At 38.7% G+C, this 22,865-nt stretch overlaps 1 protein-coding gene across 1 annotated transcript in view; it reads left to right on the plus strand.

Annotated features, from left to right (window-relative positions):
- Nucleotides 1–22,865, plus strand: part of THBS2 (thrombospondin 2) — a 179,781-nt gene that overhangs the window by 78,008 nt on the left and 78,908 nt on the right. Inside the window, exons 4-9 of the mRNA XM_040350916.1 lie at nt 664–748; nt 19,533–19,720; nt 20,696–20,836; nt 21,272–21,365; nt 21,503–21,673; nt 21,752–21,928. Of these exons, the coding sequence (XP_040206850.1) occupies nt 664–748; nt 19,533–19,720; nt 20,696–20,836; nt 21,272–21,365; nt 21,503–21,673; nt 21,752–21,928 (856 nt within the window). The remainder of the gene's footprint in view (nt 1–663; nt 749–19,532; nt 19,721–20,695; nt 20,837–21,271; nt 21,366–21,502; nt 21,674–21,751; nt 21,929–22,865) is intronic.

The raw sequence follows: 22,865 nt of genomic DNA on the forward strand, positions 1-22,865 counted from the left end.
CCTGTCTAACTAGTGAGCTCTATAAATGTTTTCGTCCTCTCGCTAATTTGTATGAACTCACATCAAAATCCGAACACCTCTTGGGTGCTTTTTTCTTAACAGGGGAACAGACAGCAAAAAAAAATATCTGACAGGTATTCTTATCCCTCTCCACTGTACCAAAAATAAAAAAATATTTTCTTTCCTTTTACTTTAATTTTCAGAAGCCACAACATACTCTGCCTGATCCCAAAAATAAGTAAATTATCCCTTTTATGTTCCTGGCCCCTGATTCAGAATTGTTGGGGTCCGGGGAACTTGTATTTTATTGCTGGGGCCAGGGCATACACCCAAAAGTATTTAAAGGGAATCTGCTTTGCCCCATGCCCTCTTGGTTTACTGAAGAGGCTCAGGCTTGGAACAGGAGGGCCAACTCTACCCCTCTATCAGCAGCTCTATATTCTGGTATAAAGATAAGAACATTTTGATAGCTGGGGCAGAATGGAGAATATGATTGGTTGGTAAGGGCAACAAGATCAGTTCTTTGGGGTATTTTTGTGCATGAGACATTTTGTATTTTGGCCAGTGTTGTAGTGATATAGAAACAGCACGCTGTTTAAAATGTATATTTGTATAGTATAGTTTAATTAAATATTTAGTGAAAAATCTTAATTACTGTTTCAGGGACTGCTTCAAAAGATTAAGTTAATCTTTGACACACCAGTTGAAGACATCTTGAAGAAGAAAGGTTGTCAGCTTGGGCACACAGGTACTTTTTTCAAGCATTACAAGTGTCTTCCACTTCGTACTTTTCTGTCTTTTTCTTTTATCTACTCTATAAATTAGCAAGAACTCTGTGATAGTGTACGTACATACATACAAAATCATCTTGGAACTACAACATAACATGTCCTACTGGGGCTAATTTACTAAAGTATGAACTTTCTGTATAACTTGTGTTGACTTCAAGTACATCACTTGAAGTCAACACAGGTTAAAAGGGGTTGTAAAGGTTCGTCTTTTATTTTCTAAATAGGTTCCTTTAAGCTAGTGCATTGTTGGTTCACTTACCTTTTCCTTCGATTTCCTTTCTAAATGTTTTTTTTCTTTGTTTGAATTTCTCACTTCCTGTTTCTCCTCGGTAAGCTTTCCACCATCGTCCGAGGAGCTCGTCGAACAGCTTACTGAACAGCTTACTGAGGAGGAACAGGAAGTGAGAAATTCAGACAAAGAAAACAAAGACAAAAAACATTTCGAAGGGAAATTGAAGGAAAAGGTAAGTGAACCAACAATGCACTAGCTTAAAGTAACCTATTTAGAAAATAAAAAACTAACCTTTGCAACCCCTTTAAAACAAATAGAAATTTCACTAATTTTGGCATAATAAAACCCATGATTAAAATGACTCTTTTTGTAAATAAAACTTATAATTAAATTTAAAAAGAAGAATTCAAGCAGAATGCCCTTTGTTTACTGAATGGACTATCTCACGCAAGCTTTGCTCATGTGGACATTTGAATAAAAGGCATAACAGGCAAACACATAAGGACTGTTTGTGTTTATACCAGATTTTATTGACATGTATTGGGTTAGAGGGGGACAGGGTAAGGATACAGGGAAAGAGTTTACTGCGCCTGTATTATTTAATTCTGAATATTAAATAAAAATTATCTCAAAAAAGAAAGGAAAAATTCAAGACAAAATAAAAAATGTAATAAATAGATAATCGATGTGGATATTAAAATGCAGAAATATGAGGGTAGGGCTTGTACAACTGCTAATATTCACTGAAAATAAGTAAGTATATTGTCTCCCATAGGACCAGATGGCTCCCTTACGTATAAGCATCAAAATCTTATTATTGCTCAAATAGGGATATTCTACATGGGCAACCTTATTGTTCAAAAGGTAACCATCATTCAAAAAATATGTAAAAATAACAAAACAATTATTACAGCACATAATATAAAGCTGAACCAGTAAAACAAAAACAAGAAACACAAAAAGAAGCAAAGGGATGCTAAAAACAATTTAAAAGATTTTAAAGTAAAGCTGCACTGCATCAAAATTCTGAAAAAATCGAATTAAATACAAATTAAATAACGTTCAGTTAGCAAGACATAGGTTTGGATTGAACTTTGGCTGTTTGGCCCCCTGTTTGTCAAGAACTGAACATCATCTATAGAAGCGGTATTTCATCCCACTGTCACTGGTTTCTAAGGAAGCTATGGTTGCTTACACTTGCTACACACCTAGGAATCATTGACTAGCAGTGAATAGCAGTGGCATCACTGCCCAAATAATGCCACTTTATTTCAACTTCCTGAAATTTCCTGTGATGCAGACTTTAAAATGAGAGTGAGTAGTAGCACTACAAGCCAATCAGACTTTGAAGCATCTGTGTGCTGTTGCCCATTGACTGCCTTATCAGCAGGCTGGAGGTGTGTCTAAGACAAAGCTGTACTGCTTACCTACAGCGCCGGTCTAGGACATCGCTGTACCATCTGGCATGGGTCCATAGATCACAAGACTTGCTGAGCAACACTGGTAATTTTCTGGCATGGAAGACATTTCTATCTTGTGAATTTCAACTGTGTATTTCACTGCTTGGCTGGAATTTAACTTTAAGGGCCCCTGTTCTGTATTGCAGTGCATTATGGCACATATGTTATCATGCATATCTCATATATTAACATGCATTAAGAAATATTTACCAATTTATTCTGGGCTGCTTATGTGCCACATCCTACCTGCAGCATTTTTTTTAACACGACACACTTCAACACACAGATTCACATTGTTGTGTGCTGGCCACATTCAAAGGGTACAAACTGAAATGAATGCCACCTCACTGTACCCACTCACATAATTGTACTTTGGGCTGCCTATTTAAGCCCACTGTGTCTCTCTATTGGCCAATGGCAAGGCACAAGGCCAGGTGAAGGCAAACTATGGTATGACAATGCAGGCAGCAGTTCTTATTTGCACAATAGCATGGCCAAGACGTTGGGGATCCTAGGATGCTATAAAATGGGAACTCTTTTTTTTTCTGCCAAATGTTAGGTATTTCTGTCCAACCATTACGGAAAATTTACACAGCTCTGCAATGCAGCTTGGCTAGGTTGATGACTGATGAAGGAATTCTTCTGCTTACTCTGCTCTTACCTCTTTTCAGCCTGTTCCTTGCCAGCATATGTGAATGCAGTATATCACATAATGGCTTCTAGTGTTGGCTCATCCTTTCCCTCAGTGCTGCTGTACAATGGATTATAAGAGTCTGCTACCACATACAGACCTAGCTTGATTTAAAAATACAGTTAATTCTTATTGCATTTATTAATAACTGCAATCATTTCTTAGTAGAAAAACAATAACGTGGATCTGGCAGGAGTTGTAAGGCATAGTTTGAACCAAAAATAACATTTAATAACAAAAGTTTATTGTCCACAGTTCTTAAAAAATTTGCCAAAAATCCAAAAATAATGGTATTAAAAACAAAGGCCTGGGGGACACCAACCGATGCTGAAACATTGGTGTATGCAGTATTGGAGTCTATTATATTCTCTCAAGAGAAGTTGTGACTCATTAGATTACGTATAGACTTTAAGTATATATTTTCTTTGGTGTGGAGATGCCAAACCTTTTAATATGTTCCTCTGTTGGCTGTGATTGAAGTATTTGCATATACTATTATCTTCTATATACAGTATGTGGCAATTATTTAAGTACCAACCTAATTAGAACAATTTATATGCTTTCCATTTGCTGGTGGGTCACGTCACCCCAGTGTTGTTCTCTCCCTTTGGGATGTATGGTAGGAGGTGTATTCCATTTCATCTCCTTCTGGAGGATTTTCAGATGTTGGTCTTGTTTCCATCCCTGATGAAGTGGATGAAATCCAAGAAACAAGTTTAGCTCATTAACAAGTATATTTGCTCTTAAAATGAAAAGCTGCTCTTTAAAAAAACTAAAAATGTTATATATATAATATATTTATATTTAATTTTATGGAATTTTACATTTTTGTTTAAATTTAAATATTGTAAATAATACATTTTGTTATTACATTTTATTTTGGTTCAAGTTGTGCTTTAAAAATTCCGCAAAATCCAATTTGTTTTTTTTTCTACAAACTTTCAATTTAGGGGCGTGGCACATATATGCCAGATTTTGTACATGTTAGTCATTTCTTATTCGTATCTGTCTTCAGCTTATCTGTGTCTCTTTTATAATTACAGAAGCAAGGGTATTTACAAAAAATAAAAATATTTTTAAGGTTGGTCCCCCAGTAACAGCTATCCGTTTTTTTCTCTTGACACTGCCACACTATGTGAATGTACTCTCTGTTGGCCCAGCACTATCAAATGTGGGTGAGGACTGGGAGACAGTAAGCCCTAGGTAAGCTTACATTAGAAATCCAACTTCAGCTTACATTGGGCTATTTTCCTTGCTTCTCGTTGCTAAAAAAGAGCAGTGGGGGGGGGGATTAAATATGTTTCATGTATCTTACATTAACAAAAGGAAGTGTAAGAAAAAGACTGATCAGTTTGAAAAATACCTCCTGGCAATTTTAGATGCAAAGGAAAAAGGAAAAGCTGTCAAGATGGCAAAATATGTAATTTGACCTGCTTCCTTAATCTTCTAAGCTTTCAACCGTGAAGAGATTTTTTCCAATCTGAGGATACAGTTACATAAAAGCTAATAAGCAGGTGATGTAACCTAGTCACCAGAAATATTCAGGATACAGAAGTATCTAAATATTTGTAAAACTATATTTTTTTAAATGCAGTTTTTACTAAAGTTTTTGAATTAAACAAGAAAGACATTAATGCATTATCAAAAGATTCAGAGGCAAGAGGCATGCTGCCACCTAAAGGAGGATTGGGACACTGGCAACATAAACAGTGACCAATGTGGCTTAATCCGTCCTCTTCCTAGCATGCCTTAGTTTGTTGCTAGTGTCCTAAGAGAATGGAGGACTTTACTTAGAAAATAACTGTTTTACTACCCATTAGATTTTTTTTTCAAGATTAATCTGTACTTCATTCAAGATGTCATCTGCATGTTGCTTGAGTTGGTCTCTTTTTGCAGTTATCTAAATCAGTTTATCCTCGGCAATGGCTTTGGATGCCATATACAGACCCGACTAGACTGAACAATTGTGGGGCCTGCCAGGAATGTGACCATCAGACACTGGGCTCCATTTGTGACACTTCTAAGATCTTTGTGTGCTGTATTAATTGGCTGCAGACTGCTTTCTAGCTCCAGAGCCATGGCAGAGTCTCTGGTGTGACCCAGTCTCTGAAGACTTGTTTCTGAGTAGGCCACAATGGCAAATGCTTTAGAAACTGATACATTTATTAGGACTGTTGGGTGACATTTTACACTTGTTTTTCATTTGTCTCCATGAAAATTATTAATACACTGAGAATTTAGGTACTGTATTACTAGCTGGAGTTTTCACCTTTCAGCATGAGGTATTAACAAGAGTCATGCAGGTCCACCTCAGGTAGTCTTTGCTGCCATCTACAGTAAACAAGTCACCATTTGAACCTCTCCTGCTGTCATCGGACAGTTCATGGGGTTTTTACCTGATGTTCTAAACTAAGTTGTCTCTGTTAAGCAATGCAACATGTCAGTTCTTAAGCACAAGGGGAACAGTTCCTCTTAGGCCTTGTATACACGGTCGTTCCAAACCGATGAGAATGGGTCGACGGGCCATTTCCATCGGTTCACTGCTGAAGTGGCCTGATGGCCTGATATGAATACACACCATCAGTTCGAAACGTGGTGACGTAAAACACACGACGTGCTGAAAAAAAACGAAGTTCAATGCTTCCAAGCATGCGTCGACTTGATTCTGAGCAGGCGCGGGTTTTGAACCAATGCTTTTGTGTACTAACCATCGGTTTGGACCGATCAGGCAGCGGTCCATCGGTTCGATTTTAAAGCATGTTTTAAAATTTTGGACCGAAGGACAACAGACCGATGGGCCATACACACGGTTGGTTTTGACCGATGAAACTGGACTTAAGGCCGTTTTCATCAGTCAAAACCGACCGTGTGTATGCGGCCTTAGAGTCATTCCTGTTCACAATCCACTAACAGTTCCTGGGCAGCCTGCAGTTTCCCTCCTTATAGACATGACACCAACAGCCCAGATTGTTGTCACCCACTTTAGTCCATATACTCCTCAGCGTCTTCCCTAGCTCAGTCATATTTGACCCCCTCCTTGGCTTTATCTAGGGAAGACGTCTCAGCAGGCTTGCAAGAGTCTATGCTCAAATTGCAACTTTATTTGCAAAGAGGCTAAGAGCAAAATTCATCTACTTCCTCACCAGAAGCACTGTCTAACAATCTAATATTGTCTAACATTCTATAACAGCCTCTGAGCCTTCTGCTGCAATGACACCCTTTTGGGGCTGAAAGTCTTTTTGAAACGGCCCTGAAAACCTTCATAAAAGATGTAGTTGGGGGTAAAAGTATTAATTTATGCCAGCTGCCGATACCCAAGCCTCAAATTGGGAAGACTCCTCCCCCACCCCCTTCCAAAAAAAGGTCCTTTTTTACTCCCATGCTTCAAATTCCAAGCACTGACCAAAGCCAAGAAGCCCATTTTGACTGCAAGCTCTGGGACTCTAAATCTCCCAAACCTGCATACAAGACCTCTAAGGCATGAAGGGATGCCTCAAATTTAACCTTCTGAGCGGTGTTCCCGAGTCTGACTCGGGGTGAGATTTTTTGTCTACTATCGGTAACCCCTAGTCAGACTTGGGCTCGCCTCGCTGCAGCCACAGACAAAGTTACTTGTGAGAAAAAACAGTGCAGCGCTGAACGGAAAAATACCCTATGAATAAAATATAAGGAGTAATAAACAAATGTACAAATATAAAACTAAAACATAAGTAAATGTGCAAAATATGTAGTGACTCAGTGCGCAACAATAAAACAAATGTCCACTGGTATAATATAACCTCTATACCACAAGTGATTAATAAATAAATAGGTTGACCTGTAATATTAATAGGTCAATTCAAATTGTTAGTAGTGATTATTGCAGTGCATACAGTGCAAGTCCTCAGAATATATAAATGTATAGTCCACAAAAAGAAAGACTAGGGGTTATTAGCCCCCTCCAATAGAAGTGATGGAAACGGTGATAATCCAATGTAAAAAGTCTGCAGGTGAAGACAGAGGAAAAGGCAATCTTCAAAGGACCCAACACCAGAATAATTGAAGGCTTACCAGAAAGCCTGTGACCTATCCTTCTCAAAGTTACTTACCTTGTCCCTGGATCCAGCGATGCCACTGCGCTGTGTGAGAGAGTGGGTCCTCGCTCGATTCACACAGTGCCTCTGTATGCCGCTGATCTCCGTTCCCTGCGACATTACGACGCACGGGAGAGGAGAACGGTGCCAAATTCAAAAAGGTAAACAAACACAATACGTACAGTATACTGTAATCTTATAATATAAAAATATAAAAAATACACACCCCCCTTGTCCCTAGTGGTCTGCCCAGTGCCCTACATGTACATGTACTTTTATATAATAAAAACTGTTCTTTCTGCCTGCAAACTGTAGATTATCCATAGCAACCAAAAGTGTCCCTTTATGTCAAAAATGGTTTTAATGCAGCTAGAAAACAGCGATAATAAATTATAATCATTAGCAGAATTGTGCGATAGCGATTTGTGGGGAAATTAGTCATAAAAAAATAAAAGTAATGACAGCAACAATTCTGCAACTGAGCAAATTTCAGTGATTTTGAGTTGATTACATTATTGAATAATTTTTATTTTAATTATATTATTATTTGTTATAATTATTTATAATTATTTATTATATTATAATTTATAATTTTGTTTTTAAAAAAATGTCATACCCGGGATGCCTACTAGACTCTTGTTTGGTCAGATTTAAGTGAGTTATTCCTAAGAATTACAGGCCTACAGTATAAAACACCAAATTTCCTTGCAAATAATGGTACCGCTTTCAGCACCCTTTTTCTGAAATAATCATACTGCCAGGGAGGTTAAAAAGTATGGGGAAGCCTGTTGGTCGTTGTAGATACCTGGTTGGAAAGTATCTCAGACGACTGGGTAAGAGATGCGGTTTCCAGGAGCTACAATATCGCATTTGTCCCCCTCCTGAATCCCTGTGTTATGTTATCCAACCTGCCTGCATCTCAGCAAAGCCTAGAAGACCTCCATGCTGCTTTTGAATCAAGGCATAATTGTCATAGTTTCAGTGGCTTCAGGGGTTTTACTCAAAACATTTCACAGTTACTAAGCCAAAACAGGGTATCCATCCCATCTTGGAGCTGAAAGCCCTAATTATTTTTATTCAGGTCCAAAAATTCAATCTGTATATTTACTGACTGTTAAGATAATGCAAACAGAACTGACAAATCACTTGGAATATTGGGTATTATCCTGTATGTGATTAAATGCAGGATGGGACTCAAGCCAGGTTTTTTTCCCCCAGGACAAACCTTTGACTCTCTGATCAAAGATTCAGACTCTACAGTCCAGAAGCTGTCCAATTGCAATTCTGAATGAGAATTCTTCGCTTGATGGTAGCCTATTTTAGGGTAGTTTAACTTAGTCAGTTTCACGCCACAGTTCATCAACTCAACATTTTGTTATCATGGGACAGGTCAATCCAGTCTCTAGACAAACTGACTCGCTTGATACTGAGAACCTGCTTATCCCTCGTCCAGTGGCTTAGGAATCCAGCTCTGGAGTTAAGAAAAACCTTCCAATATCTTGGAAGATCTTGACAACAGATGCCAGCCTGAAGAGCTGGGAAGTCGTAGACATCTTGTCGGTGAAGGGGACTTGGATATGGGAGGAATCCGATCTGCTAATCAACATTCTGTAACTCTGGGCGATCTAGTTGAACCTACAACATTGAACCTTGTGACTGAATGTCATCTGATCCAGATTCAGTCACACAATGGCATATATCAAACATCAGGGAGGATCAGGGAGCATCTGCTATAGAAGTAGAATGGATTCAGTCAGATGCAGAATATAATGTCACTGCCTGGGCCAAACTGGGCAGGTTTGTGCCGGGTGTAGAGTTCTTTTGTTGGAAGCAGTGTATGCTCTAATGGTTACATCTGTAACCATGGATCTGTACAATTTGATCTTCGACTTTCCTTCTCTAAAACTCATTCCTCATCTTCTCCATGGGATTTAGGGCATTCTAGTGATACTTATAACTCTCAACTGGCTCAGGATGATGTGATACCCTGATCTGATCAATTTGTTGACGGACTCCCCATGATAAACTGAATTTCCTATATGAAGGACCGATATACCACCTTGCTTCATGGTTACTAATTTTAGTGATTTGGCTGTTGAAGCCCAAATTTTGAGAGGCAGAGGCCATTTTTTTTAGTGATTCCCATGCTATTTTAAAGCTAGGAAGTCTATCTCCCACAAGGTCTAACATTGCACATGGAAAACATATTTTGCATAATGACTACCATCAAGGGGAAAATTTCAGCTCTTAATGATTTTTTGTTTGCTAGTAAATCTATATGAATGTGGGAAAGACATTAACTGCTGCAGGTGAATTGATATTACACGTGGCCCACATATCTATATACCAGATGTGCCAATACACAATAAGATTAGATGCAGATATTAAAAAAAGCTCACAGAGGTTGACTACATCCTGTAAGGGATTTAATGTATAATAGGCCCTTGATTGCAGGCCAATAACAACTTTATTTGCTTGTTTACTAAGTTCAACACAATGAAAAAACCTTGATTTAAAAAAAAAATGGCCATAATCATTAAGTCAGAGATGATTGTGACAAATTTGAGATAAAAAATCAAATAATGCTAATCTTGTGTCTATCCAAGTTGAAGATTAATATGACCCTTTTATGGCTTTAAGCCTAGGTTAACACTAATAGTTAAGCTGAACTCTCACAATTTCATTCCTGCATGTCAGTCCAGATTTCGGGGACGATTTCAGAGACATCTGTGTGGGTTCCTGCACAGATGTCAATGGAAATCGCACCCCGAAATTGCCAAAAGTAGTACAGAAACTACTTTTGGAAATCAGTGCAGCGCCGCAAATGCGGCGTCGCACTGATTAAGACGGTGCCATTGCCGGCAGTTGCTACCGATATGGCATGCGATTTCACATGTCAAATGGCATGCCAAATTGCACCTATGTGAACCAGGGCTAAATGTGTTTAAAATAATAATCTTCAGCCTGGTGTAAACAGTTTCTAATAGTAGACATGACGTAAAAAGTGTCTAAATCTACTGAAAACCAGGCCACATATGGGCCTCGAGTTCTGTCCAAATCAGTATTATGTTCCACCCCCTTTGACATTAAAGTTTATGTATAGCAAAACCTTTTTCTAGTTTTGAAAAGAGTAGAAAAAGGATTAAAAGCCCTATGCAGTATTGTTTTGCTTGCCATGTTCCACTGAGGAGAAATGCCTTAAAGTTCTTAGAAACTAAAAAGTAACTGAAAGAATACTCCATGAAGGTGAGGGGAATCCCAATCCAAGATATTCATCCCCATTAGATAGTTTACCTTTGCCTCTTGCTTATGTGACAACTCAGAAATGCTGGATTTTCTCTCACTGTCTGTCTCTGTGTCGATGACCACCAGGGGAGTGAATCTCCCCAGAGGGGACAAAAGCAGTAATAAAACTTCAAAAGAGCCTAACCTTTCCCTACTTAAAACAAAAAAAAATGCCTTTTGATACATTTTAATCCCTACCATGACATTCAGTTGTCAAAGGTGAGGCATGCGTGGGGCTTAGCATCAGGAATAAAAGGGGCTCAGCAGTCAAGGACTTGTGTACAATCTAGGCCTGGAATCATGGTATTCAACAGGAACATCATAGACCAATAAGTATGAGCATTGATTCTGCAGCTTAGCCCTAGTCCTGTAGAGCAGTTTAGGGTATTTTAATTTTCTAATTCATAATGCCTTTTTCAAGCAATCATTCGTTTTGGTCCTTAATTACAAATAAAAACCCCTGCTACATAAAAGACACTCTTCAATGCAGTAGTTTGCCAACTTTCCTTTATTTCTGCTGCTCCAATCCACGGTGAATCCCTTACAAAGCTCCTATGTAAATACCAACTCTTTCCTAAATGTTGATATTTGCATGATGGAGAAAGTGTTAGTGGACTACGAGTGTGATTATTGCTGTACTCGTTTCTCCACTGAGAAATAAATGTCTGATAATTAGGAGTACATCATCTGTTCTAGAGTGTATCTGACAAACATGTTCTGTGTCTATACATAAATAAATGTATTTAGAAATCAATGTAAAAAATTACTGCAGTAGATGCCATGGAAGGCAATGATTCATATTGTAGTATAGATGTGTACTCTCTGATTTATCATAGGAAGAAAAGGACAAATCCATATGTTTTGAAGCACGTATGTCTGCAGGGATTTACTAACTTTTTTTTAGTAGTGTAAGTCCCAATTATTGATAATGTTTATTGTATGGTCAGTAGGAACAGATCTCTCAAAGAAACATGATTGAAGAAAAATTTTCACAATGCCATGTAATAAATCTGATAATTGGATACTTGCAAATGCAACAGGCAAACAGAGAAAAATAAAGGACTGACTTTTGTTCTAGGATTCCTCTACTTAAAGCGGTTGTAAACCCGCATGACATTTTTTAATTTTTTTTCCTCCTGTAAGGGAAAAGTCATAATGAGCTAATATGCACCGCATATTAGCTCATTATGAAATACTTACCTCGGAACGAGGTGCGTAGCACTTACCTGGTTCACGCCGAGCGAGATTTCATCTTGCCTCGGCGTGTCTGCTGGGTATCGCCGCTCCAGCGCTGTGATTGGCTGGAGCGGCGATGATGTCACTCCTGCGCATTGCGAGGGGAATATCTCCTAAACCGTGCAGGTTTAGGAGATATTCTCCTTACCTACAGGTAAGCCTTGTTATAGGCTTACCTGTAGGTAAAAGTACAAAAAGTGGGTTTACAACCACTTTAAAGGAAAAGTTCACCTTTCATAACATGGTACATCCATATACGAACAGACTGGTCCCCGCACCTCCCCGATCCCCACTGTGACAGCTAGCAGGGATCTTCTCTCTCCCAGCTGTCACAATTTTTTTTTTAAACATGACCGAGCGTGGTTCTGCCCACCCGTCAGCGTCACTGATTCATAGGACTCTGGGCATGAACAACTACAAGGTCCAGCAGCCTTTCCCACTGTTGGTTTGTATTTTTCAATGAACTACCACATTGCTGTGGAGCGCCATGGTAGTTTATTCATGCTTCCCTTCAGATTGTTTCTGCTTACCCATATGGGATGTATAGGCAAACAGATAAACTGGCTCTGCTGGAGACCTGCATGGCACCAGTGATCTGCTGATCTGTGGTGCAATGCTTTACAGGCTACAAAAAAAAAAGAAATACACATTTTTTTTACCTGCAAGAAAATGTGCATTTATAATAAAAAAAAAAAAGTGAATTCATAAAGTGGGTTTAAAGCCTTGGTGTTTTTCCCCTAATGTATTTCCTGCATTAAGGTAAAAAACACCCCACTAGCTACCCCCCACCCCCTCTAAACACTTACCTGAGCTTGTCAGCGATGTGCACAGCTGCAGTCTTCTCTCCCCTCTCGTCCTCTTCTCACAGATACTCATTGGCAGCAGCAGGAGCCTTTGGCTGATGCTGTCAATCAAATGATGTGAGGAGGGATTGGGGGTGGGGCTGAGCCGTACTGTCTGTGTCAATGGACATAGGAACATATATCAACCTGCTTGCTATGGGACCACACAGAGAAGAGGAGGAGCCTGAAGTGCCAGCAGGGACTCCAGAAGAGGGGATTTGGGGCTGCTCTGTGCAAAAGCATTGCACAGAGCAGGTAGCTATGACATATTTGTTTTTTTGTTTTTATTTAGAAAAAATTGTAGGATTTACAATAATTTTAAGGTGGTGATAAACTCTGCATTTTGTCTTTTTCCCTACAGGTAAGCTTATAATAAGGCTTACCTGTAGGTACAGTAAATACTTTCTAAACATACATCGTTCATGAGATATTTACATGTGTAGCAGCTGGGATCATCCCACGCACACTGCACTCTCAATGGATGGCAGCATGCGTGGGAGCAACATCATCCTGCCTTTGGCCATTCAAGAGGCCAAAGCAAGCTGAAGTTAGAATTTAATGAGTTACTATGCACTACTGCACCAGATTCTGTGTGCACCAACTTTAGTAAATCTCCCCCACAATTTATGAATGTTGTATGTTAAAAACAACTGTAGCATTTTAATTTGGCAATAAAAGTCAAGCTTGCGTAATACATGATTCCACAGACAGATGCTGAAAACATTAAAGAAATAATATTTTCTGTTTTCACTCAGTCATCTTCTCCACTTATGGTACTGGTAAAATAGGCATAGAATAAGCAATTAATTCTACAATGCAAAATTAAATGTTAGTGCAGTCACGCCTCACTGCAACCTTACCAAGATTATTGATGTGCAAAGCCAAAGAAAAGCATACCCCAAAAGGGAAACCCAGGGAAGTATTGAAAAAAATAAGTCCAGATATGCATTCAAAAGTTGCTAAAGTTATTTAGGAATACAGTCTAAAGCCCTGTACACACGATCGGTTTGTCTGATGAAAACGGACCGATGGACCGTTTTCATTGGACAAACCGATCGTGTGTGGGCCCCATCGGTGAAAAAAATCCACGCATGCTCAGAATCAAGTCGATGCATGCTCGGAAGCATTGAACTTCATTTTTCTCAGCACGTCTTAGGCCGCGTACACACGGCCGAGGAACTCGACGTGCCAAACACATCGAGTTCCTCGGCGTGTTCAGTCCTGGAGCTGCCGAGGACCTCGGCGGGCCGAGTTCTCCCATAGAACAACGAGGAAATAGAGAACATGTTCTCTATTTCCTCGCCGAGGTCCTCGTCGGCTTCCTCGGCCGAAAGTGTACACACGGCCGGGTTTCTCGGCGGAATTCAGCTCCCGACCGAGTTTCTGGCTGAATTCTGCCGAGAAACTCGGTTGTGTGTACGGGGCCTCAGTGTTTTACGTCACTGCATTTGGACATGGTCAGATTTTTGACCGATGGTGTGTAGGCAAGACTGATGAAAGTCAGCTTCATCGGATATCTGACGAAAAAATCCATCGGATTAGATTCTATCAGATATTCGATCGTGTGTACAGGGCTTAATAATTCTTATTCCAATGAGTAGGCTGAAGGAATATGACACTAGGAAGGTGCAAATCTGCAGAAGGAAAAATAGTTGTTCCTCTACTGGCTATGTGTATTAAAAAGATAAGTGAAATTCTGCATTAATTTTCTGTATTATGTTTATCTTAGCATACTGATAATATCTCAGATTCTGATTTCTTATTTTTAAGAGATCTATGGGGTCCATGGGTTTTAAATGAGCATCTAATAGGTCTGTGGTGCCAGTTTTTATTCCTCTTCTCCTGGAAATTAATGTGATAATGAATTATATTAATTCTGTCATGACGTAAGGTGCATGTGTATACTAAGGCCGCGTTCACGCGATCGGTCCATCCGATGAGAATGGTCTGATGGACCGTTTTCATCAGTACAAACTGATCGTGTGTGGGCTCCATCGGTTAGTTAACCTTCGGTCGAAAAAATAGGATCTTGCTTTAAAATTGAACCGATGGACGCCTAACCGATAGGTCAAAACCGATCGTTAGTATGCGATAGCATCGGTTAAAAACCCACGCATGGTCAGAATCAAGTCGAAGCATGCTTGGAAGCATTGAACTTCGTTTTTTTCAGCACGTCGTTGTGTTTTACGTCACCGCGTTCTGACACGATCGGTTTTTTAACCGATGGTGTGTGGGCACATCAGACCATCAGTCAGCTTCATCAGTTAACCGTCCTTCGGACCGTTCTCATCGGATGGACTGATCGTGTGTACAAGGCCTTAGACACTTAAGCTGGCCATAGATGGATCTTTTTTAATAACCCGGTGAATGACATCACAAGGGGGCCGGGCCACCCAGTGATGTCATCGGGTGGTCCTGCCCCTCTGTTTATTTATCAGGAGAGAGGAGGGCACTCACTCCTCCTACTCACTCCTCCCCCTTTCCTGATCTGCTGGGCTGCATGCTTGGATAAGGGTCTGGTATGGTTTTTGGGGGGACCACACACCATTTTTTTTCAGCAGTTTTCAAATACCAACAATTCTTCTTTTTTTTTTTTATTACATTCAGGCTATCAGCGGGGAACCCCGCGGACAGCTGATGACTCATTAATTGTTAAGGATGTGGCTATTTACTTTGCAGGTTAATTTGTACTTTGCATATGAATATTCCCAAACCTTAATGAATGAGATGAAGCTCTTCTAACTTCCATCATCCTATCATATGCAAGCAAAAATACAGTTTTTTTTTTTCATTATTTTTCTTGCACATAACTGGTTATTCTTTGCAAGGTGTATTTTTTCTGATATCACTAAGCTAAAGGAAAACCCCTAACAAAGTGCAAATTCACCTTCAAGATACCAGCGTATTTGTTTTGAGCAAATCAACCCCACTGTCTTAAAGCATACCTGTTCTTGTCCAAAATGAATTAAACTCTTGCAGCTCACGTAATGCATATATGCAGTGGCAAAGAGGATAGACTTTTATGCAAACACTCCACACATACAACAGCGGCAGAGATTTGTGTGCTGAGAGTGCACTCACTGTTTGCTATCAGTATAATCACCAAGCTCCTAAAACAGTTCTCGGCTCTACTAATGATCCAGGGATGGCTGTAACAGGTCCTGATCATGTGACCACTGTGCCGGGCAGGAAACGGTTAAACAGCCACTGCAACAGGCAACATAAAGCTCCTATTCTTACCATTCTAGTTGTGCCCTTCTCCCCAGTTTTCCACCACAGCCTTTATACTTTCACGGATTGTACTATATAATATACAAAGAATTGCTGAGATGTATAGTTACAGGTTCTTGTGGTGCTGAATGTCACATTTTTTAGCTATACAGTTGCTGGGCTATTGATATGGACACATAGTTTACATAGGGAATGCCTGAATAGTCTGGTGCCTCTGTCTTTGTTATTATGGTCTATGTGAAGTTTCCTTTTTATTAATTTCTGTCTGAGGTTACGTGGCTGTCTGAAAGCCAGGAATGGGGAGTTCTGGAAATATTATTTTCAGTAAAGCCTCATCAGTAATGATGGTCAGTGGCTAGACCTGAATCCATTGATTCATTATTCAGGAAAATACAGTTAATTCAGTGAATTTAATATTTTTTGTAGGGAATCATACATTTTTGGTCCTGTTTAAATGATTGAACAAAAATTGTCTCATACAAAGCAAAGATTTGCCAGGGCTTTTACATAAAGTATCCATATGATATAGGAATCATATTTTACTATATGAAACTGATGCTCAGCTACTGTAACTAATTTTATGTGTAACCAGTCCAGGATTCTTCTAGTATCCCTGATATATTATATAACTTTTGTGTAACCACCCCAAAATTCTACCAGTATCCCTGATATATTATATCACTTTTGTGTAACCAGTCCAGGATTCCACCAGTATCCCTGATATATTATATCACTTTTGTGTAACCAGTCCAGGATTCCACCAGTATCCCTGATATGTTAGATTACTTTTGTGTAACCAGTCCAGGATTCCACCAGTATCCCTGATATATTAGATCACTTTTGTGTAGCCAGTTCAGGGTTCTACCAGTGTCCGTGATATATTATATCACCTTTGTGTGACCAGTCCAGGATTCCACCAGTATCCCTGATATATTAGATCAGTTTTGTGTAACCACTCCAGAATTTTACCAGTATCCCTGAAATATGATATCACTTCTTTAATGAGGGCATGCAATTATTTAAAATTGGGTTCAAGTCCCATCTGTATACACAACTTTAATCCATAAACAGCTACGTGATAAAAAAAACTGTGTAAACCTAATTTTCGCCAAAAAAACATGAGTCTGTAACAAAAAGATTCGATATAAATCTCATGTCTGTACTAGATATTCATTGAAGAGGAAACAAAAGCTGGCCAAAGACCGATCAAATTTTAGCTGGTTCCTGCAGAATAGGCCAAAATACATGTTGCCAATAAACTTTTGTTGAAAAAATACAAAATACAGTAGTCAGCACTGCAGATTGATCAACTTTTTTTTAGCATGGGGGAATTGAGTAATTTCTCTTTATTAGCCTATGAGCTAAATAAGAAAAATCCTAATGTGTATGGCAAACTTTAGATGGAATGCAGAAGTATCATAAATCACCACTAGCTAGAGTCCCCAAAAGATTCCTAATGAGGTCCTATTGTAAACAGTCTAGTGGACCATTAAAATCAGTGAGTCTGATTTCTCATCTAGTACTGAACTTTATGTATCTCAAGCTTTTAACACTGATTCATATCTCATAACTCCTATAGTTATTGAGTTACATCTATTAAATAATAAAATAAGGTACCAATCATTTAGACATCAGAAACCCCTTTATTACAAGGCTCAGAAGGCTAAATGACACATTAGACCTCACATTACAGAAATATGCATAACCTCTATATCATATTTGATATCTAATAAATCATAATTTCATTCTGCTAAATAAAATGGTGGTTGTCAAATTGTAATGCCTTGTTCTACAAAAGTATAAATGTATTTAGGATAGCTCAGCTTTAATGTCATCTATGCAGTGTGTCCTTTCTCTAAAATTGATAAGGTTGTCGATTCTTGAAGATTTAAACAAGGCCTATTTGAGATAAAAGTAGTTTTCCACTAAAAACTCACAAGCACTGAATAATATGTGACAATCAGCAGCTATGTACATTATTGCTTCACTGTTTGCCTGTGACTATGGAATACACAACAGCTGAGGACAATCCTCCCACACAGTAGACGTGTAATATATTCCAGCAGTTTCGAAGAACAGAACTTTAAATACTGTGAAATACGTGCAACAAATTGATCTGTTATTTCATGTGAGAAGAGTAAAGATTGAAGTATAAGTGACACATAATGTTATAAACTTTAAAAGTCAAAACAACAAAGGGTTATTTCTATGTGTACTGTCAAGTTAAAAAAAAATATATATATATACCTTGTATTCTGACTGCATCCTACTTTTTTAGATTAAAAGAAAACATGTTATTGAAGGGCTACGTGGGCTGCCATTGCTGACCCATTTTAAATTGTGCATAAGGTGGCAGGTCTGCCAGGGGCGGCACAGAAAAACCCATATGTCATGCTACCAACAATAACACATTGTTGTGTTTTATAATAGATTCCAAGCTGATACCCTGCTCTCTAGTACAATTCAACTAGGTCCTCATTACTGCTATTCCTCTGAATATTGTATATTTTTGCTGCTGGAACAATAAACAGTTCACAGTTACTGTTCACCGAGCCAGGATTAGAACCAAACTGCTAGCAGAGTAAGGGGATTTATTTTTTACAAATAAAGTCAAAATTGTAATTTAATTCCTATATTCAAATGCAATTTAACCCTGGTTCAAACCAGTGTGGCATGCAACTTCATTTAACAGAAGTCTATTCAAGTCGCAATGAAATCGGAAAAAAGTAGTGTAGGAAACTTTTTCAAAGTTGCGATATAAGTCACGGTTATTTTTTTTTTTTTATTCTTTTATTTAAAAAAAATGTATAGCTGACAATAGAACATAAACAGTTTCCAATCAGAAAAGCTCATGACTAAATAATAGCTATGGGAAGAGGGTGTGAGCAAAAAGGAAAAAAAAGGGGGGGAATGAGAACCAAACACAGCAAGAGGGGGGAAAGGGCCAGAGAAAGAAGGGGGAAGAGATTGAGAAAATAAAGAGGAGTGGGTGGAGTCACGGTTATTTGAACGGTTCCGTTGCCAGCAATTGGGCGCAACTTGTCTTGCGATTTGGAACTGTCAAATTGCATGACAAATTGCACTGGGGTGAATGAGGGCATGGTGTAATCTCAGTATAACTGCTGGATTTAAACTAGGGTCCTCCATAAACGTTTCAGTACATATAAAAAACAATGTAACCTACTGAGTATCATCTTCTGTAAACCTAAAGTAAAAAAAAAATCAACAGACAACAAAAGAGCATTCATTAGTGAGTTTATTCCTGTTTTAAGTCGGTCGGTACACTCTTTTTATCACTATTACTTTTTAATATATTACTAATTATGTACAGTGTATTACCGATTTCTTGCATTGTAAAAAGCAACCACATGTAAGTAAATTATATTTATTCATACATAATTGATTTTAGTAGCTTACATTAAAACAGCACATTCTTTTGCACTCATTCTGAAAGGAAAACTTGATTTGTTCCTTGCACGTCAGTCTCTTCCTCTCGGATTCTATACCATTTATTATTACAGGGGTTTTCCACTTTAAACAAGAAAGTGAAAACCCCTTGAATTGTAGACTAATGCAGGTCGACAGATAACTCTGCACTTACAACCCCTGGCAGTTAGCTTCCTTGTTCCTTGTGTTAAACATTGAAAACCACTTTAAACTTCAGGTTTCTAAAAACCTTTTATCTTCTTAGGTGACAATGCCATCAGCGAAAAAACAGAAATGATCCACCTCTCCCCCCTCACTGAATATGTTGGAAAGAAAGAAGATAGACAGATAGACTTCTGTGACAGATCCTGTGATGAGTTAAGCACTATGTTTACCGAACTATCCGGACTGCGTGTTGTTGTCAATAACCTGCTTGACAACCTTCAGAAAGTGGTAAATATAGGTTCTCATGCAATTTATACAAATTATATATAAATATATATTAAATTATTCACAGAAACTGAAAAAGATATATATATATATATATATATATATATATATATATATATATATATATATATATATATATATATATATATAAATAATATACTGTATATGCAGCAAGAGGGTTTGCAGAAGAGTGTATATTTAAAGTGGTTCTAAAGGTAAAAATGTTTTATCTTTAATGCATTCCCTACATTAAGGTAAAACATGGTTTCCCCATTGCTATACACTTCCCTCCCACCCAAGTACTTAATTCTTGAGTCCCATATCAATCCAGCAAAGTGCCTGTCTGTTGGTCTTCTCTCCTTTCTCCCCACTCTCACAGTCTTGGCTGAGAGCCATTGGCTCCTGCTGCTGTCAGTCATATCCTGTGGGTAGAGAGTGGGGCGCAGGGCCCAAGCTGTGCTGTGTGTGTCAATGGACGCACACATCCCGGCTTAGGATCTGCCCCCATAGGGAGTGCTTGCTATGGGGCAGACACAAAATGGGGGACCCCCGATGTTCTGGACTGCCCTGCCACTTTGATAAAGTATTGGTATATATACAGTATATATATATATATATATATATATATATATATATATATATATATATATAAAATACAGTACACAACGAATAGGTGCAAAGCATAATGATATTGCAGAATGTGTGTAGGAAGTTATGGAAGTCTTGAACATTTGTGGCATTTATATACTTTGGCAGAGACTATCAGGCAGTGACAAACATATACTAGTATACTAGCACAGTTTGCAAAAAGTTTAGCGATTGTTTATCTGTCTTATTAAAATATTTATTCTACCATTATGATATTGAAAAACTGTACATTTTCTTTTCAAATGTCTGATTTTACCCTTCAAAGTTTTAACTCAGCTATATAAGTAGAAGACAATATTAATACTACCCTTGCTGTGCAATTAATTTCAGTCTGAAGAAAACCAGGAGTTGTGGGAACTGATTGGACCAAACAAAACCCTAAAAAACCAATCAGTGTGCTGGCAGGATGGACGTGTCTTTGGTGATAATGAAGACTGGATTGTAGACAGTTGTACCAAATGCACATGTCAGGTAACTATGACACAAAATATGATTACAGTATATCTGTCCGTTCGTGTGATAGTGAAACAGGGTACAACTTAGTTACTTTTTATTATAAAAAAAAAAAATTACTTTGCCTTAAAGCCAGATTTTTTTTGTTTTTCATTTTATTCATAGAGTAGGGTTTAAATCACCTCTGAATTTTCAATTACATTTTAATTGTTTTGCTTTCTGGGTCCTTTCAGGCATTTATTTTCACTTAATTTACCATAGACACATTAGGTAGTGAAAGGAACTCTCTCCAAAGTAAGGTAAATTCTCTCCATAGCTGTTTTCCCGGCACAAGTGTCTCCACATTTTTATCTGTAGATACACTTTAAGGATTGATATCTAAATGGTATTTTTATTTATAGCACTGAAAACTGTGAATCCTTCTCAAACATGTGTTTTTCACTCTCTACACAGAGCTCAAAAACAGTTTGTCATCAGATTACGTGTCCAACTGTACATTGTGACAGCCCAACTTTTGTTGAAGGAGAGTGTTGTCCTGTCTGTTTCCGTAAGTGATATATTTCTCTTTTAGGAGACAGGGCTTAAATTATATTTCTATCCATATTTTGCTCTTTGCCAAGATATTCTTTTTCTGTGGTATGATTCTAAAATATAATTCCTCTTTCGTGCATTCTTGTCTTCCAGCATTAGATAACGAAGCTGGTTGGTCTCCATGGTCTGAGTGGACAGAATGCTCTGTAACCTGTGGCCCTGGAACCCAACAACGTGGAAGATCATGTGACGCTACCAGTAGTACTTGTGCTGGCTCCTCAATCCAAACTAGAACATGCAACCCTGGGAAATGTGACCACCGCAGTAAGTGTTTAATGATTGTAGTCATGAGTGACATGTGACTGTGTAATAAAATAACAAAATTTTCTGTTGTTTTTAAAGTACGTCAAGATGGTGCTTGGAGTCATTGGTCCCCATGGTCAGCCTGTTCTGTGACATGTGGAATTGGCAACATCACCCGTATTCGTCTATGTAATTCCCCCAAGCCCCAGTTAGGGGGAAAGAACTGCACTGGAATTGGACGGGAAACAAAAGAATGTGAAGGGGTCCCATGTCCAAGTATGTATTTAGAACATCATATTTTAAGAAATAGGTTGCTTGTTATAAAGCACTGGGTTAAAGCGGGGGTTCACCCAAAAATAAACTTTCTGACATTAGCTACATCCCTCCAGCATACTGCTAACATCTGCAGTATGCTGTTTTTTTTTTTTTGTATTTATCGTTATACGAGCCCTTGTTATTCCGGCTCCGAGCGGGGGATTACTTCTGGGTATAGGCGTTCCTAAGCTAAGAGGAGTTAATTGACGGGCTGCTAAAGCGCGTCACGCCTTCCGAAAATACTCGAAGTCACACTCGGGTGTTTACGGCGCCTGCGCAGTCAGCTCTACACGGCAGGCGCAGGCGCCGTAAACGCCCGAGTGTCACTTCGGGTATTTTCGGAAGGCGTGACGTGCCTTAGCAGCCGTCAATCAACTCCTTTTCGCTTAGTAACGCCCATTCCCCGCTCGGAGCCGGATAACAAGGGCTCATATAACGATAAGTACAAAAAAACAAAACAGCATACTGCAGATGTTAGCAGTATGCTGGAGCTAATGTCAAAAAGTGGATTTTTCGGTGAACCTCCGCTTTAAGACCCATGAACTGGTGGGTTTTTTTCTGGACTTCAGACAGTGTCCATTGCTCTTTGCTTTTAAGCCAGTGTACATGGCTGTTTGCACATATTTGAGATGCATCTGTCATGTAGAATCCATTGAATTTTTAGGAAAAAAGGAAAGTGAATAAAAGTAGTGAAGTTGGTCATATACAGATGTTAGAAAGATCAGACCTTTTGAAAAGCTAAACAAATGTTGGAAGATTCCTTTTTCACTCAACATGCATATCCACTTGACGGGCAATCTCCCCACAGGCAAAGAATAATGATTTGTTTGTGCAGGAAAGAACAGTGAAATTTTAAATGCCTGAAATGTTCCAGCCAGCTGGATCTGTATTATATGCT

Source organism: Rana temporaria, chromosome 4 (assembly GCF_905171775.1).
Source record: "Rana temporaria chromosome 4, aRanTem1.1, whole genome shotgun sequence".
NCBI lineage: Eukaryota > Metazoa > Chordata > Amphibia > Anura > Ranidae > Rana > Rana temporaria.